General features: G+C 29.6%; 1 protein-coding gene across 1 annotated transcript; it reads right to left on the bottom strand.

Moving 5' to 3' along the window:
- Positions 1 to 852: 852 nt before the first annotated feature.
- HON5 (high mobility group A5) lies at positions 853 to 6,151 on the bottom strand. The gene is made up of 4 exons (XM_088114220.1): positions 5,963 to 6,151; positions 4,975 to 5,883; positions 1,614 to 1,682; positions 853 to 1,524 (listed from the first exon to the last, which is right to left on the bottom strand). The coding sequence occupies exons 1-4, from the start codon at positions 6,089 to 6,091 to the stop codon at positions 1,126 to 1,128; spliced, it is 1,506 nt and encodes a 501-aa protein (XP_087970346.1). The 5' UTR covers positions 6,092 to 6,151; the 3' UTR covers positions 853 to 1,125.
- Between the last annotated feature and the right edge of the window lie 6,977 nt (positions 6,152 to 13,128).

The raw sequence follows: 13,128 nt of genomic DNA, 5'->3' as shown, positions 1-13,128 counted from the left end.
ACAGAGGACCAAATAGAATTTTCATCTTTGCAACTGTCTCACTCTTTCATCTATATAAAAAAGTATACAAAATTTCAGTGATAATTTTATAAAGGGTATTCTTATTTTCACATTCAACAAAATTTTACACATATTTTATGACTACTATTTTACCTTTTAATTTATTTTTCTTTATAAATATAAAAATTAATTGTTTCTAATGACCAAAATATTTCTAAAAGTAGTTTATCAAAGTAATACATTTAGTGTGAAAAAAAAAACTCCTTTATAAATTTGATTTTCAGTGATGAGAGTTGGAAAATTATGTTACTAGCATTCGATCTTCAGCTTTAGCTACGTAGATTTGAAATAAAGAATAAAAAAATCTTACTTTTGATACCAAATAAATAATACCAACCATATTGTAAGAATTTGATGTATTAGATTTAAAAAAAAAATACTCTAAGAAGACACAATACAAGCTCTGCGTAACAGTTCGAAAGTTAAAAATATTACGTTGTCAAATAGATACTTAGGAAAACAAAACATTTCAAGTAATTGATAAAAAAATATTAGGTTTTTAAAATTAAAAATAAAAATGCATTTTTTACCTGCTGCGGCTAGAAACTCTAAGAATGCAACTTCTGACAAATACGTTCTAAAACCATTGATGTTTAAAATTGGTATCTAACCATAGATTATAAAGCATTTTAATAGATATAAAACATTAATATAATTAGCCTGAAAAATAATTATTGTAGATAGAAAGATTATTTATTTATTAGTTGAAGTAGTTTAAAAATGAAATATATTTATATCTGAGATAGAAGTATATGAAAAAGAGGATAATGAATAAGTTAGAAACGGAGAGAGTAAAAGAAAAAATAGTTGAATTACAAAATGATGAGTACACTAATAATCTAAACATTACTTGAGGTGTCAATCTAGACCAGTGCACAACAACAAACTAAATGACGAATCGGTTCACTGAAGAAAATTCAGTTCTGCTACTGCCTACTCGCTTTACAAATCTGTTGCCCTCATGTGTCTTGTTAAAACACTTGTTCAGATTGTTCATAACCAAATTCAAGACAATAAAATATACTTCCTACTTTCATAATCAAATTGTTACCCTCATTTTTACTCCTATGGATGAAACTGTTGGTGCGATGGGGGTGCCTGGAATAGCTGGTGCTGCTGCGGTGGCTGCTGGAACGGCAGCGGTGGCTGCTGAAGATGGAATGGCGGCTGCTGCAGCTGAAATGAGGGAAATGGCTGCTGAAATAGCTGTGTCTGAGGTTGCAGTGGTGCTGGTGCCAGGTGTGGCAGAGGTGGCTGCTGCTGTGGTGGAGCCGCCTGTACTGGCTGCGGCGCCTGTGGTGGCTGCTCCTCCTGTTGCAGAGGAATTGTTTCATCCCTTAGTGGTGCATTGAGGTCCATAGTTCCCAGCTCTTCCAAATCTTGAATAGCTGCAATTGCAGTGGCAGGACTTTGATGGTTAAAATGAGGCTTAATCACTGCCAGGGATTCCTTCACTTTCGATTGCTGCAAATTAATGAATATACGATCAGATATAACAAATTCAAAAAATATAATGAATAATTGACAATGCAACAAAGACTACGTCAACTCACAAAGTGTTCCAGCTTCCTTTTGAGTTCTTCATGAGCAGCATTTGGTGGAGATCCAGCAAAAGTTGACCCCTGTCCCACCAAAATGTAAAAAGTAGAGTAAATAAATGTGGAAGGAAAATAAGGTATGAAATGTACTTTTTTGTTCTTGTACACAACAGTTTTATGTACAAGACAAATTTTAAAATGATTGTTACTTATAAAGAGACAGAATAAATGTAAGCTAAAAAAAGTAGAAAATCTACCATACGAAAGAAATTCAAACATGTTAACAAAAAGAAGTAGCATAATTCGTGTATAGGGAACATAAAAAACTATAAATCGAACAAAAACTGCAGAGAACACGAACATATTTTTCTATGATACATAATGTTCCTTTTTTCTATAAAACATAGGAAGCAAACCAGATAAGGAAGGGCATCCAAAAATAATGAAGAAATTCAAACATTTAAAATTTAAACACAGTTGCGAACTCAATAAGTATATGCACAGTTGAGAACAAAAGCAATCGTAAATATATTAAAATCAGATATAAATTTGTAGATGGCTTTTTATTATCCATAAAGTTCTTTTAATTTATATTTCAGGATGCGTAATTCACCCAATAATTCTACATGTCAAATTAATCCTACTCTCATTACGTGATTGCTTGAAAATATTATTACAAGAATAAAAAAATAATAATATCGAACTTGCATATAGAGTTCCATATAATCCACAAACATCCTTTTTCAGATAATCAAGTCAAATTGTGACATGTAATAATAGTCTATCCGTCCTTCAAAAATAACCATTCTGTTATTCAGCAGGAATTTCAACAAATAATACTATTTCTAAAGTGTAACTCAAGTCAAATTCCACACATAGAAACAGGTCTACAGATTAAAATCTTGCAGTTTAAAGATAAAACTCGCATTTTCAACAGAAAATTACTAAAACATATTCAGTTATTTACTTACAAACACCTCAAACCACCTAATAATGAAATAAACCCATTTTCTTCAGAAAAAACAAACGCATATAAAGCCGCAATATTATAATCACATATGGTCCACAGGGATGCAGCAGCAATATTGCAGCAGAGGGTGTAAAAGAGTTAAAAAAAAGGAAAGTAAAATGTTTACAATGGTCCAAAATATTTATAATGCTTTATAAATCCAGTATATTTTACAAAGCATTATGATTGGTTTCCACGTAAAAATCCCCCAACTATTAAAGGAAAAATGAAAATAATTAGTAAACAGGATTACAGGATATATAATATATTTGCAATCAATCTAGTTCAAATTTAAAGTATAAGCATCTCGCACTCACGAAAAGAACACCAAAATTTCACTGCCAATAAGATTTACAAAAAAAAATAAACATCATAAATCATGTCTAATAACTTATCATCACCTAAAACCAAATCTAAAAAGATAAAAAAAATTTCCTTTAATAAAAAAAAAATACTTGTATAACACACATCTACTGTTTTTAATAGCATATAATCATTAAGAGGCACCAATAACAGATTAAAAAAAGTCACTAAAGAGTGGTAGCTTAAATATCCTAAAATAAATATTATCACAAAAGTTTTTAACCCAAAACCTTTTAACAAAGCATTATAATTCAATCCCTGTTAAATATCTTCCAGGCCCAAAATAAAATGGAAAAGAAAAAGGATTTATTGACAAATACAAGTTTCTTAATCATCCTAGAGATTTTAAGGTATCCACTCATACAATAAGAAAAACAACACAGAAATTATCCCATACGAGCAAAAACATTTTAAAATCATTAAAAGATATTTAAATAAATAAACCTTGTCACAAAATAAAATTAAAATATCCTCTATTAACTTTTTTGGCAGACACTCACGTTAAAATATACGAACATTCCTTCAAAGTACACTCGCAGATAAAACACAAACTCAGGTTTTCAGTAAAATTCCTTCAAAGTACACTCGCAGATAAAACAAAAACTCAGGTTTTCAACGTGGATGACAACAAAAACTCCCGTTATGGAAGTGCATAATTTACACGTGTTTAATACCACACATCACATCACAGTAGTTCCGCAGTCTAAACTTGCAGTTCAAAAAAAAACTCACTTTATTTCAACATAAATTCCCACAAAAGATACCTCAAAATTAAGATAAAACCTCTTTGCAAACAAAACTCTGGAACAAAGTCATGCCAGAGTTTTGCTTACTCTCCTATAATGCTTTATAACATATGGTCCATAGTAATGCATTAAGCAAAAAAGATCTAATACGGGATTTTAAAAATAGCTAAAATAAACATTTGTAATTTACACAGCCCAACGTATTTTTACATAATTTATAAACTATACTATTTTGAAAACATCAAGTTAAGATTCCAGATAAAACCCCTCAACTACATCGAGGGGAAGCAGCATTTATTGAAGTCAAAGAGGACAACATAAATACTATTTTCACTATCAAATTAGTACAGATTTCAAAGTATCCAAAGACAAAAGATTTTCATTAATCCACGCCAAGAGAATATAAAAATTTACTTCGAACAAGTTCATAAACCAGACATTTTACCCTCCAAACAAGAAAAAATAATCACATAAATACTTGAGGGAAAAACAATTTTAAATCACTAACAGATTTAAATATTTTCTCGGACAATTTTGATAAATTCTGCATATCAGAAAAATCCTTATAAACTAACCCACAATTTAAACAGAAACTCACGCATATTCAGTACGCAATAATACTACAGACAAAAGTCCAATTTACAAAGTGCATAATTCACTCGTAAAAAATTCCACAAGTCAAAATAGTTCCATAAATTAAACTCGCAGTTTAAACATAAAAACCAACCGTTCTCCACAGAAATCACCAGATAATATTTTCAACCATTATCATCACCTCAAACAAAATAGAATCCCCAGATACAAAATAAAACCATTTTCTGTAGGGGATAAATTATCGTCAAATGAAGCCACGAAATTTTAAAGACACGCTCTACAGTAATGCAAAAAACCAATACAACAAAAGACAGAGAAGATCTAATAAAAACTAAATCAATAATTCAGAAGAAAAGAAATTTATAATTTTATAAAAACCAATATATATTTTTAACACATATATGCAAAGCATCACAATTCAATTCAGAAGTAATATCCCCCAAAAACAAAATAATAAAGCCACAGAGGATAATAATCAATAAACGCAATAAAGACTATTTACGCAATCAATCTAGTACAGAATTAATAAAGCATCCACATTTTAAATTTTGAAGTTTCCACATGCACCCTCAAACAGAAAAACACACACCAAAACATAACCATTAAACATTTCAAAAACCATGTCTTAACAAAATTAAAACAACATTGCAAGAAACTTTATCACCTTCCTCGGGCGGCCAACGGACCTAACTCCAGGTCTGGCGAACTGCAAACCACCACCACGCCCACGCCCACGCCCTCGTCCACGACCCCTTCCCCTGCCTCGGCCGGAGGAAATCATCTCATCAGCAAACTTCTTCGGTCGACCACGGACTCTAGGCCCGAGTATAATTCCATCACCTGCAGGAGCCTGTTCTTCCACAGGCTCTGAGACCGGCAAAACAGCCCCAGCCTCGGCACCGGCACCGGCATCCGCACCAGCAGTAGGTGTAGATGGAGCAAATGGAATTTGAGTTGCTTGGGTCTGATTCTTAGGCGGGCGGCCCGGGCGTCTCTTCGACCCTGCAGAGGCAGAAAGAGAAGTGTCTGAAGCAATGGATTTGGGCTTAGGAGGTCGACCCGGGCCTTTGCCAGAGCCAACAGGACGGCCTCTCCGCCCCGTTCCAGGGGCTCCAGTGGCCAATTTCTTCGGTCGGCCAGGACGCTTCTTTGGGGTCTCAGCTTGCACAGGCTCGTCAGCAAGCCCAAGCGCCGCCCAGACTGGTTCAGCATTCTGCTGAACCGATGGGATTACAGCGTCCTGGTCCTGAGCCAGAGGCTGGGGAAGGTTGTGGACAGGGGTTTGGGCCTTTCGGGGCCGACCTCTGGGCCTGGGAAGGGTTGAAGGAGAGGGCACAGGCACAGGTTCCTCCGCAGCAGCAGTGGCAGCTGCAGCAGCAGATCTAGGAAGCGCGTAGGACTTCTTCACCATGACGAGCATTCCACTGGTCTTCATCCGAGTCAAGTGCTGAGTCAACAAGGTGGAGTGATTCGGAGGAAGCTGGTCCTTGTAAACTTGCTCCATGTACTTCCCTATCGCCTTCTTGCTCGAACCGTCTTTCTCCTTCAGCGCCTCGATTGCGGTGTATATCATCTTCACAAGAATTCAATTAGGTTTGAAAACACAGAAAGAACCGAATTCTTTTTTTCCATATAAAAACTGCTTCGCTTACCTCGGCGTAGGGCGGGTGATTTGACGGCGGCTCTGCAATGGGCGCCGGGAGGTGGTCGTTGGTGTCGGCCGGGAACGGGACGGCGGTGGCTGGCGGAGCTTGCGGTGGGGGGATCGAGGATGGCTCCATGGTGGAGAGAGAGAGAGAGAGAAAGGGTAGATTCGAAAATTGGGAATTGGATTGGTTTCACTTGAAGAAGAGAAAGAGTGTGTTAATATAATTGAGTTAGAGAGAGAAACTGTGTTAGGTAGTTTTGTAAAATGTCCTCTCTGTGTGGTGGAAATTGGAACAATCAATGGTGATGAGTTCATCATGACGGTCATGATTTAACCGTAGGTTTTTCATGGATTCATCCACGCCCTTCATTTCCCCACTTTCCTTTTGCTTACGTCCACTCTATAACTCTCTTCTCACTTTGCCGTTTGGGGTTTGCATTTCGCCCCTTCGCTTTTCCCTATTCTGCACTCTTCCCCAAATACCTCAACATTAAACTAAATTTAATTTTTTTCTTTAATTTTTATTACTTCCAATTTTCAGTTTAAGGAATCTAATTAATGTTATACATTTTTCACACTTTCTTTTATACATTTTTTCCTTTTTCAATGTATATTTTTTAACACACAATTAATTATTAAATATGTGTGAAAATGAAAGAAATTTAATAAATACATCTTTTCTCTGTTTTCTTTTTAATAAATATATTAATTATGTGCCTTTTTAATATATTTCTTTTTTTACGTGTTATTTTGATTCTCTTCATCTCATTAACGATAATATTTAAATATGAATAAATTTAATTTGTATAAATGGATTTAATTAGAAAATGTGAGGCACAAAACATTCACAAATTGAAAATTGGAAGTTTTGGTTTATAAAAATGAAATATGATTCAAATTTTAAAGAAAATAAAATTTTCCCGCGCTTTTGAAAAAGAAGAGGGAGTGTATTCATGTAAGTTGCAGCTTCCTTGCTTTGGAGTTTTATTAAACGATGTCTAGTCACTACTGTTCCTATACGCATTTATGGACCACAAATGAAATAATACACAATTAACTATCTTTTTTTTTAGTTTATTCTCAAACTCTCAACTTTAATACTTTTCCATAATCATCAATGCAAAAAATATATAAAAACTAAAATGTAAAGTTTTTAAATACAAACAGACAAGTTATGAATTCAATTATTAATTATATATTTATTATGGTTCCTGAGATAAAATATATTATTAAAATCAATAAACTAAACACGTTATGAATTTTATTTTATAGGGCTATAGTCCTATTGGTTCTTCCAAGTAAGATATATAGCTTTAAAGAGTCAAAATATCAACGGTAAGTGTTATTGTTAAATGTTAACAATTTCTTGATAGTATATTTTTAGTAAAACGTATTTTTAATACATTTGTAATTTTGAACAATATTATCAAATTAGAAAAGTTACTTAAAATTAGTTTCTAGACACTCAAATTCAAGTGATATTTTTTGTAACATCTCATTTAATAATAGTATAGAAACTACTAAATGGAACATCATAAAATTTGATAATTCACAACAAATAAATATTAAAACATACTAAATATTAATGCAATTATCAAAACATAAAATTTCAACCGAATATAGTTGATCAGGAATCAATGACAAATCTTTACCATGTCATTTCTATGCGTATCTTTGGGTACGTTACTTACAAGAATTGAGTTTATGCATTCTTCATGATATGGAACTATACGAGATATAACTCTAGATCCACTTACTTGTGTATTTTAAAATTACAACCTCTGTATAGGTCATTTATGAGGACCTAGTAGGGTGCAAATGTATGCTTGAATGAACTTGTGGCATATTTCCTAATGGCCTTTGACAATTGGGAATGCTTGTCCCGGTGGCATTGAAAACTCTAGTTTCTTCTTACAAACGAGTTTGATATCCTCTTTAGTCATATTTTGATGTAGTCTGAGAACCCTGTAATTATATATTTCAGTGTATTTACTTCTTATGAATTGCAATAGCCATGACTAGAAGACATTCGGTCATTGAGGTCATGTGATAATTTAACTTTGGTTGGATCTTAAAGAATTTCCACCAATAAAAGTTTAACATGTTACATCAATTGCATGGGTTTTAAACATATGTGTCATCCTTTGAATTTTTGCATGAAAATAAGTTTGGCAAATTGCATCAATGTATCATAAAGTGTTGCCACATGAGCCCCATTAATTAATGCAAATAAGGATCCAAAATTTGTTTATTGAAAACACGCAGCGAAATGTTTGAAGATAAATAACAATCAAGAAGATGATCAATTGGTTTTTGGATAAAATAAGCTTCTTCTTTTTTAAATGAACTTCCCTTTTTAAAAAAATAACTTTATAAAAATGGAAAAAATCAACACAAGTAATAGCAAGTAAATAAAAGAGTTTATATCTTACGTTCAGTTGTTAATCTCTCTAAAAGATGGATTAACTTATAACTAAAAGTAAACCAACAACTTACAAAGTGAAGTAGAATGGAAGTTTAGAAATACACCTCTCTTAACTGACAGAAGATTTACAATACCTTTGACAAACACAAGGATAGATAAGCTAGAAACTTTGATCAACATATGTGTTACCATACTCAGACACATTAACACTAACACTTCCTTCTATATAGCACCAAGTTTCTCAAACTTACTTAAAACACAAAGAATTCAAACAAGGCACTTAATTCTCAATAAGGTTTTAAGATTTTGTGACTTTAGAAGATCTCAAATATGGGTTATTTATAGGTGCATTTCAAAAATAAGTCAGAAGTTCAAGAGTCTGCTTGCAACTGCTAAGAATAATCGATTATTCCAAGTGATGATCAATTATCTGTGAAGCTTATAAAAGTGTTTTTCCTAAGATAATTGATTATCCCAAGTGATAATATATTATCTGCGAGCTATTCAAAAGGTTGTTTTTCTTGGACAATTGTTTATCCCAAGTGATAATCGATTTTCATCTTTAAACTTCTCTATTATAATCGATTATCTCAAGCGATAATCGATTATTCCAGTGTGTTTTTAGAAAAAAGCTTTAATACGAGTTCTTTTTGTCTTGTTGTATTCTTGATAAATGTAAGTCTAAAATGCAAAAACTAATATAAAATACAATAACAAATAGCTATTCAACAAAAGTTTTAATTGAATAATAATTTCTCTAATCTTCAATTTTCATCATCAAAACTCTTTTGTCCTCCAATAAAAATCTTTGTTTCTAAGATTGTTGAGGTGAGTGATATAAAAGTAGGGAAAAATATTTGTATGCATTCTATTGTTCCACAAATATTCAATATAATATTATATCATAATAAAATATTAAAGATGAGTATCAATATAGCATTCTTCAAAACCATTACAAAACTTAGATCATAAATGTTCATGCCAACATAAGTCATTATTAGTAATCATAGACTATCTTTACACAATGTTCTTACTCGGATCTTAAGCGTAGACTTTGGAGACAAATAACAAGATCCTAACGGTGCTTTGATTGCTCCTTATATTTGAATAGGGTCTCCTCGTTGATGAGAGGAGAAGACCCACCTACAAAAAACTCTCTGATGCCCAAGTCAGTAAGAGAGTTAAAGTTTATTATGTGAGAGTAATTATCAAGTATCAAGTATGAAGTGAATATCCCCTAAGAGTTACTGTTATATTTATAGGATCAACATGGGTTGTGGATCTATATTCCTATTAGAATAATACTTACACGGGGAGTATAATAACAATATAATAATAAATAATAATCAACATGTTAAAATACCGAGATTTAATTATAATATGTAAATATGGTCTAAATAGATGTAAGTTTGAGTTGCTTCATAATGAAGTTCCTTTCGAATCAGATAAGATTGAACTATAATCACATGATAAAAATATAATTTTTTATTCTACATTATACTGTTTTAATTAAAAAATATTTCTTATGAACAAAAGCTCACATTAAGAAAATTTGTTTTGATCATTTATTAAAATATTTTGTAGCACAAACTTAAAAAATAGTAAACATATGTCATCCTAAATATTAACATGTGATTATTCTAATGATATAGAAAATATTTTAGAGTGGAATTAGTTTTAATAAATGACACTTGATTATTTTAGTATTAAAAAGTTTGAACTATAAATAAAAAATTAGTTAATTGAATTTCATTCTATAATAGTTATCATTTTATAAAAGTTATCATCTTTCTATATTTTATACATGTCAACATGAAGATCAAAGTGTGCAATCTTAGCAAAGAGAACTAAAGTTGTAGTCAATTAAAATTTCATTTTCAGGAAGTTGATTTCTATCTCTTTTCTTAAATCAATTTTTTAGTAGTTTTGCATGGAAGCGCTCGGTACTTTGCATGTTGCTTTAGAAAGTTTAAAATGAAACTTTATTTGATTATTGACTCTTAGAGTGTGTTCACATGCTTAATGTGAGTTTTCTACTTATAGGTAGAACATCATATGAGGTATATAGTTCTTGAAACTCTGAGTGAGAAGCTCAAATTACATGTAATGAAAGCTAATTATGTAAATTGAATGCTTTATTTTTTTTTCAAACAAGTTATTTGGAATTAACCCTATGAAAAAATAACACATAGGTTTGTAGCATCAAGTGAACCAAGTAATTTGTTAAGATTTCTTGAAAGTATATATGATAGGTACAAAATCTCTAATTCCAATTCAATGCTGAGTTTTTTGAAAATAGATGTATAATGCCAATAGAAATGTTTGGGATTGAGATGAAATATAAAATGTTTGCTTCCAAACTATTTTTTTAATCTTTTAACTATGCTAACTTATCTTGTGTTTTTGTGATTATTGTATCTACCTAGTATGTTACATAAGAACAAATTATGTTTTAAATTAGAATAATTAATAATGAAAACCGAAAAAAAATCATGAGATAAGTATTGTTTTTGTAAGTGTTTATATTCCTTAAATAATCATGTTTATTATATTTTGAATTTTTTTTATTTATATGAAGATTATAAACTTATTTTGTATATGAATTATCTCTTGTATTAGTAATCAGTATAAAGTGATTACAATATAAATATAGATTTTAAGTGTTACAATGACACTTTACACTGCATAATTAAATTTCCATTGTTTTACATAGTTATTACTCTATATATTTAGTACTTTTAGCATTAGAGTTATTGGTATAGTTAATTTGATTAGTTTGTAAACTATCATTAAAGACAAGATTAAATCTTACTTATTATTAATATCTTAAAACAATTTCATTTTAGCAAATTGATTCCACTTTTCAGAATTCAACAAAATCATAGAAAAATAACTCCTAAACTAAAATATTTTATTTCTTAATTAAAAATGAATTCTAAAACACAAGTCCTAGAAATATCAACTGTAAATCAAACATTCTCCAGATGTTAATTTGTGTTGAGTATATATCTTGTAATTAATATTATTTATAGAATATATTTGATTAACTAAATTAAGAAAGTACACAACTTAATATGTTTCATAATATTTTTTTTTCATAATTTATATTTTAATAGATAAATATTATAAATCATTTTAAATTTAGTCATATTTTTGGAGAGTTGTTATTTATTATTAATCTCTATGTAATATATTTTAAATTAGCTAATTTATAAAAACTGAATTCAGATGATTGCTAATACTAGGTGAATTAAAAGTCAACAACATCTGCAAATTTGATGATAGAATACATATTTCAAAGCAAAACATGTCATATCTTCATTGTTAATTTTCTTATAACATTGATTTTGTTTATTTAAGGAATATTTTTCTTCAAATCATCACTTTTAACTTTCATGCATCCGACACCTTCTTCAACAAATGCTTCTTCCGACAACTTAAATTGTTGTGTGTTTTAATAGTTGTCTGACATATCATTTATTAGTTAACAATATCGATATAATTAATCTAATTATTTTAAGTTAATCTTCTAAAACCAGAAGTGCTGCTATATTTGGTTGCAAATAATATTTATTATATATAATTTTTATTTGTGTTTTTAAACATTTTTTTATAAAGTTGAAATGTGTTGATTTAATCTTTCTAAACAAATTTTATTAAATTTATTTAATATTTTAAATACATTCTTTTAGTTAACACTAAAACAAATGTGATTAAATTATATAAACAACTCAAATATTATTATAAAATAATAAATTAGTTATAAGAACTAAATTTATGTGTAAAATTGAAGATTAAATTAGAACAAAATTTTAAAAAATAACTATTTCTAATTTTAATTAAAAGTTAAAAGATAAAAAAAATATTTAACCTATTAAATAATGATAGAACTGTGATTTTGCTTTAAATTTATTATAAGGATTATTACATCAAAATGTGTTTTGGTGAGAATATTAACATATAATATCTTAAAAATTTAAGAGAGAAAAAAAAATTCATCGATCATACTTATATAAAAATAACAGTTTTAATATTTTATCACACAAATTTTATATTGTTAATAATAATCACACAACTTATATGTTTATCAATTTTACTTGTAACAATTAAATTCCTCAAAACAAGATACGTTAAAATAAAAATGAAGGTTCTAAAAGTATTTTTTTTATTAATATGGAATTATTCAAGATAATTGACCATAATAATTTATCGTTTACAACACTTCTTTCAAATCGATAAATAAATATTAATTATTTTCAGTTTCTTTATAATATATTAAAATTTATTCTATAGAGATTTTTTTAGTAAAAGTGTTTATTATCTGAAATAATGTAATTAACTAGCTGGGTATTAAAGTTAGTGAACTAAGCACACATCATGAGTTAAGTTTAAAAAAATGTAAATTTAAACTTACTCATATTTTGGAAAAAAAAAAATTGTAATTCAACTTGATCTCTAATAAATTAGTGAATAATGTAGGTTGAGAAATAAGAGTTACTGTTTTTTTTTAAATATTATTGTATGGATTTTTTTTAGGAACATATGAAACGAAATTTGAATTATTATTATTTTATATATATATATATATATATATATATATATATATATATATATATATAAACTAAACTTTAAATGTGAATTTTTTATCATAATTTTTCCTTTTGGTAATCAAGTCTCTCAAAATTATTGACCAAATTCATCATTAATTAGTTACAATGATAATATGTATAACTTTTGTATATATT

The sequence above is a fragment of the Vigna umbellata genome, chromosome 4 (assembly GCF_029865625.1).
Source record: "Vigna umbellata cultivar VRB3 chromosome 4, Vumbellata_1.0, whole genome shotgun sequence".
NCBI lineage: Eukaryota > Viridiplantae > Streptophyta > Magnoliopsida > Fabales > Fabaceae > Vigna > Vigna umbellata.
This window is presented reverse-complemented; position numbering and strand designations above follow the sequence as displayed.